The sequence below is a fragment of the Danio rerio genome, chromosome 2 (assembly GCF_049306965.1).
Source record: "Danio rerio strain Tuebingen ecotype United States chromosome 2, GRCz12tu, whole genome shotgun sequence".
In the NCBI taxonomy this organism is placed as follows: Eukaryota; Metazoa; Chordata; class Actinopteri; order Cypriniformes; family Danionidae; genus Danio; species Danio rerio.
In genome coordinates, this window is record NC_133177.1 from 63,207,501 (window position 1) to 63,212,500 (window position 5,000).

Genomic DNA, 5,000 nt, shown 5'->3' on the forward strand with positions numbered 1-5,000 from the left:
ACGCAGACGCTTCCCGTCCACAGAGTCTCTCTCCAGAGCACGCTTCTGACTGCGCGTCAGCCGCACCGCACCTGCGGACATCTCCACACCTGAACACATCAAAATAACATCGAAACAACGTCAGATCAACAGCAGAACAATGCAAGAACAACTTAATGAGAATAACACAAAAACAGCATCAGAACAACACCTGTACAACACCAGAACAACACCTGTACAACACCAGAACAACACCTGTACAACACCAAAACAACATCATAACAACACCTGTACAACACCTGTACAACATCATAACAACACATGTACAACACCTGTACAACATCATAACAACACCTGTACAACACCATAACAACACCTGTACAACACCAGAACAACACATGTACAACACCATAACAACACCTGTACAACACCAGAACAACATCATAACAACACCTGTACAACACTAGAACAACATCATAACAACACCTGTACAACACCTGTACAACATCATAACACCTGTACAACACCTGTACAACATCATAACAACACCTGTACAACATCATAACACCTGTACAACACCTGTACAACACCAGAACAACATCATAACAACACCTGTACAACACCTGTACAACACCTGTACAACACCTGTACAACACCATAACAACACCTGTACAACACTAGAACAACATCATAACAACACCTGTACAACACCTGTACAACATCATAACAACACCTGTACAACATCATAACACCTGTACAACACCTGTACAACACCAGAACAACATCATAACAACACCTGTACAACACCTGTACAACATCATAACACCTGTACAACACCTGTACAACATCATAACAACACCTGTACAACACCTGTACAACATCATAACACCTGTACAACACCTGTACAACATCATAACAACACCTGTACAACACCAGAACAACATTATAACAACACCTGTACAACACCTGTACAACATCATAACACCTGTACAACACCTGTACAACATCATAACAACACCTGTACAACACCAGAACAACATTATAACAACACCTGTACAACACCAGAACAACATTATAACAACACCTGTACAACACCTGTACAACATCATAACACCTGTACAACAGGTGTTACAACATCATAACAACACCTGTACAACACCTGTACAACATCATAACAACACCTGTACAACATCTTAACAACACCTGTACAACATCTTAACAACACCTGTACAACCTCATAACAACACTTGTACAACACCTGTACAACATCATAACAAAACCTGTACAACACCTGTACAACACCAGAACAACATCATAACACCTGTACAACACCTGTACAACACCATAACAACACCTGTACAACACCTGCACAACATCATAACAACACCTGTACAACATCAGAACAACACCTGTACAACATCTTAACAACACCTGTACAACACCATAACAACACCAGAACAACATCATAACAACACCTGTACAACATCAGAACAACATCATAACAACACCTGTACAACATCATAACAACACCTGTACAACATCAGAACAACATCATAACAACACCTGTAAAAAACCTGTACAACGTGTGTGTGTGTGTGTGTGTGTGTGTGTGCGTAAACAGAACCTTACATAGGTAATTTCACCTTTACAACAAATTAAATGACAGACAGACAAAGTGTGATATACAGACGAACACATACGCACACACTCATCTGCACTTCCTGTATTACAGGAAGCGCTGCAGTACATGCGCGCACACACACACACACACACACACACACACACACACAGAGGGAGAGTTAATGGAAAGCTGACTTTAGTTGTTTTCTCTCTCCCACCAGTGACATCATCACACACACACACAAACACACACATAAGTCTGGCTCATCATTACACTGATCATAGCTTCATCATCATCATCATCAGTGTGTTCAGGATTCTTACCTCTGCACTGACGAGATGCCCCCCCGATAGGGAGCCTACACTGACCTATGACCTTGTGTGTGTGTCTGTAGCGCTGATGGTCACTTCAGGACACAGGAAGCACATCTGCAGTGTGTATTTATAGTGTGTGACAAAATGACCTCCCCAACAACACACACACGCACACACACACACACACACACTAAATGCATTTGTGTGTGCATTAGAGAGAGCGTTTATGTGTGTCTATGAGAAAGAGATCATCACTCTGACACACACTCACACACACACACACACACAGATCAGTTCCAGTAAAGCAGGCTGTGGTGAAGTGTGTTTCCCATCAGGCTGCTGGTGGACATGCGAGCGAGAGTTTGCAGCTGTGGTTTATGCGTCTCCTGCAGCGCATGCAGATACACACACACACACACACACACACACACACACACGCGCACACACGCGCACACACGCACACACAACACAGCAATAAAAACCTGTACTGTGAACGATCAGACAATTGATAACATCCACCACCATCATCATCATCATCATCATCACTGCACTCCTCTGAACACACAGCTGGTTTATGTGTGTGTGTGTGTGTGTGTGTGTGTGTGTGTCCTCCTCAAGCATCTCCTGTGTGTAGCACTAGTGTCCTCCACATCTCCTCCTCTTCTGTTGTAGCTGTGTAATGACTCTAATCATTCAGCGGAGTGATATGGAGCTCTGAACCTGCCGGAACTACTTTAGCTGTGCCTTTATCTGACAATAACCAAAGAGTGAGCAGCAGCCAATCAGAGTCCAGCGTTCAGCAGCAGTATAACTCATTCATTATGGACGCATGTTTGATTTCTTTATGAATGTTTTACAGGAGGGCGACGCGGTGGCGCAGTGGTTAGCGCTGTCACCTCACAGTAAGAAGGTCTCTGGTTTGAGTCTCGGCTGGGTCAGTTGGTGTTTCTGTGTGGAGTTTGCATGTTCTCCCCGTGTTGGTGTGGGTTTCCTCCGGGTGCTCCGGTTTCCCCCACAGTCCAAACACATGCGCTATAGGGGAACTGATCACCTACACTGACCAGAGTGTATGAGTGTGTGTGTGTGTGTGTGTGTGAGTTTGTATGGGTGTTTCCCAGGACTGGGTTGCAGCTGGAAGGGCATTCGCTGTGTAAAGCATATGCAGTAATAGTTGGTGGTTCATTCCGCTGTGGCGACCCCTGATAAATAAGGGACTACGCCGAAAAGAAAATGAATGTTTACAGGGTGAGGTCTAGAAGGGATACAGCTGTGGACGCTAACAGGGATACAGCATCAGACAGCGTTCAGTCCTAATAATTAATATTCAGAATATTGATTAGGGTGGGCGTTAATAAAGCACAATTAATAAATCAAATGAATACTGATCGACACTCTGTACACTCCATTACTGTTCATCATTATCCTGAGGGGAGGGTTCACTGTGAGGTCAACCTGAGGCTCGTCACCCGGCAACGGCTTCAGCATCCGATCGTCCTGGCAACAACAACAAACACAGCCAAAGATCAAAACAAGCAGAGTGATGCGAGCGGCTGGGTCAGATGAGCTTCTGAAGCCCTCGAGAGCGACTCTGATGAGCCAATCCTCCAGACACAGACACACAGCGCACTGCACACACACCTCCATCAGAGGGAAGCCCTCCACATGCTGGATCCAGAACAGCCGTGTGTGTGTGTGTGTGCTGACACTGCTGAACCACTGACCTCCATTACCATCACAGGAACTGATCACAGAGCCAGGACAGCAGACACGGCCTGTGTGTGTGTGTGTGTGTGTGTGTGTGTGTGTGTATGTGTGGCGACGTGGAGGTGCAGGAGGTATTGCTGTGGCCTCACAGTAAGATGGTCTCTAGTTCGAGTCTCGGCTGGGTCAGTTGGTGTTTCTGAGTGGAGTTTGCATGTTCTCCCCATGTTGGCGTGGGTTTCCTCCGGTTTCCCCCACAGTCCAAACACATGCGCTATAGGGGAACTGATCACCTACACTGGCCAGAGTGTATGAGTGTGTGTGTGTGTGCAAGAGTGTGTATGGGTGTTTCCCAGTGATGGATTGCAGCTGAAAGGAAATCCACTGCGTAAAAACATGCTGGATATGTTGGTGGTTCATTCCGCTGTGGCGACCCCTGATGAATAAAGAGACTGAGCCAAAGAGATGAATGTGTGTGTGTGTGTGTGTGTGACTGAGTGTATAGTGTGTGTCTGTAGAGTGAGTTTGAGTGTATAGTGTGCAAAATTAGTAAGTTGTGTGTGTGTGTGCAGTGTGAGAGTGCATACTGTATGTTTCTGTGTGTGTGTGTGTGAGAGGTTGTGTATTTGTGTTTTCTGTGAGTGTGTATTTAGTGTGTGTCTGTAGAGTGAGTTTGTGTGTATAATGTGCAAGTTAGTAAGGTGTGTGTGTGTGTGTGTGTGTGTGTGATAAACACTTATAATCTCGCTGAAGCAGGAGAATAAATGGCCGCGTTCCGCTTTAAGAGGAGGAAGAGGAGGAAGAGCGACAGACAGCAGGAGGAAGAGGAAGAGCAGCCGGACACGGCGATACTACTGAACGAGTTCAGCAGCAGATACACACACACACACACACACGCGCGCGCGCGCACACATACACACGTGCACACATACACTCGCTCACAAACATTGCAATGCCAATCTTCATCATCATCATCTTCATCCCCATCGCTTCTGTGCCCGCGCACACGCCATTACGCGCGCACTCAGCGTGATCAATAACTCCGAATATCTCATGATTACAAACCTGAAGCGATGAAGCTCACCCCGAGGAAACTTTACTGCACTTTACAGCAGTTTCACCACACACACACACACACACACACACACACACACACACACACACACACACACGCACACACACACGCACACAGAACTACCGATAAACTCTCAGAAAGTAAAAACACTAAAGAGTTCCACAACTTCGACACCGTGTGAGTGTTTATCGGTGTGGTCAAGAGAGCGCAAGTGTGTGTGTGTGCATATGAGTGTGTCTGAGACAGCCTGAGTGTGTGTGTGTGTGTGTGTGTGTGTGGCGGTGAGGAAGAGCAGCAGCTCTCGGTCCTC

The 5,000-nt window shown here is 46.0% G+C and overlaps 1 protein-coding gene across 13 annotated transcripts in view; it reads right to left on the reverse strand.

Annotated features, from left to right (window-relative positions):
- LOC103910228 (transcriptional repressor p66-alpha-like) overlaps window positions 1-5,000 on the reverse strand; it is a 16,223-nt gene that overhangs the window by 11,027 nt on the left and 196 nt on the right. For 12 of the 13 annotated variants that reach the window (XM_073932302.1, XM_073932340.1, XM_073932291.1 and 9 more), the window contains exon 2: window positions 1-89. This exon is cut by the window's left edge and continues 131 nt beyond it. In XM_073932302.1, the coding sequence (XP_073788403.1) occupies window positions 1-81 (81 nt within the window). In that variant the 5' untranslated portion in view covers window positions 82-89. Of the gene's footprint in view, window positions 90-1,923; window positions 2,301-5,000 lie in introns of those variants that run through there. The other variant, XM_073932338.1, reaches the window with a different exon arrangement.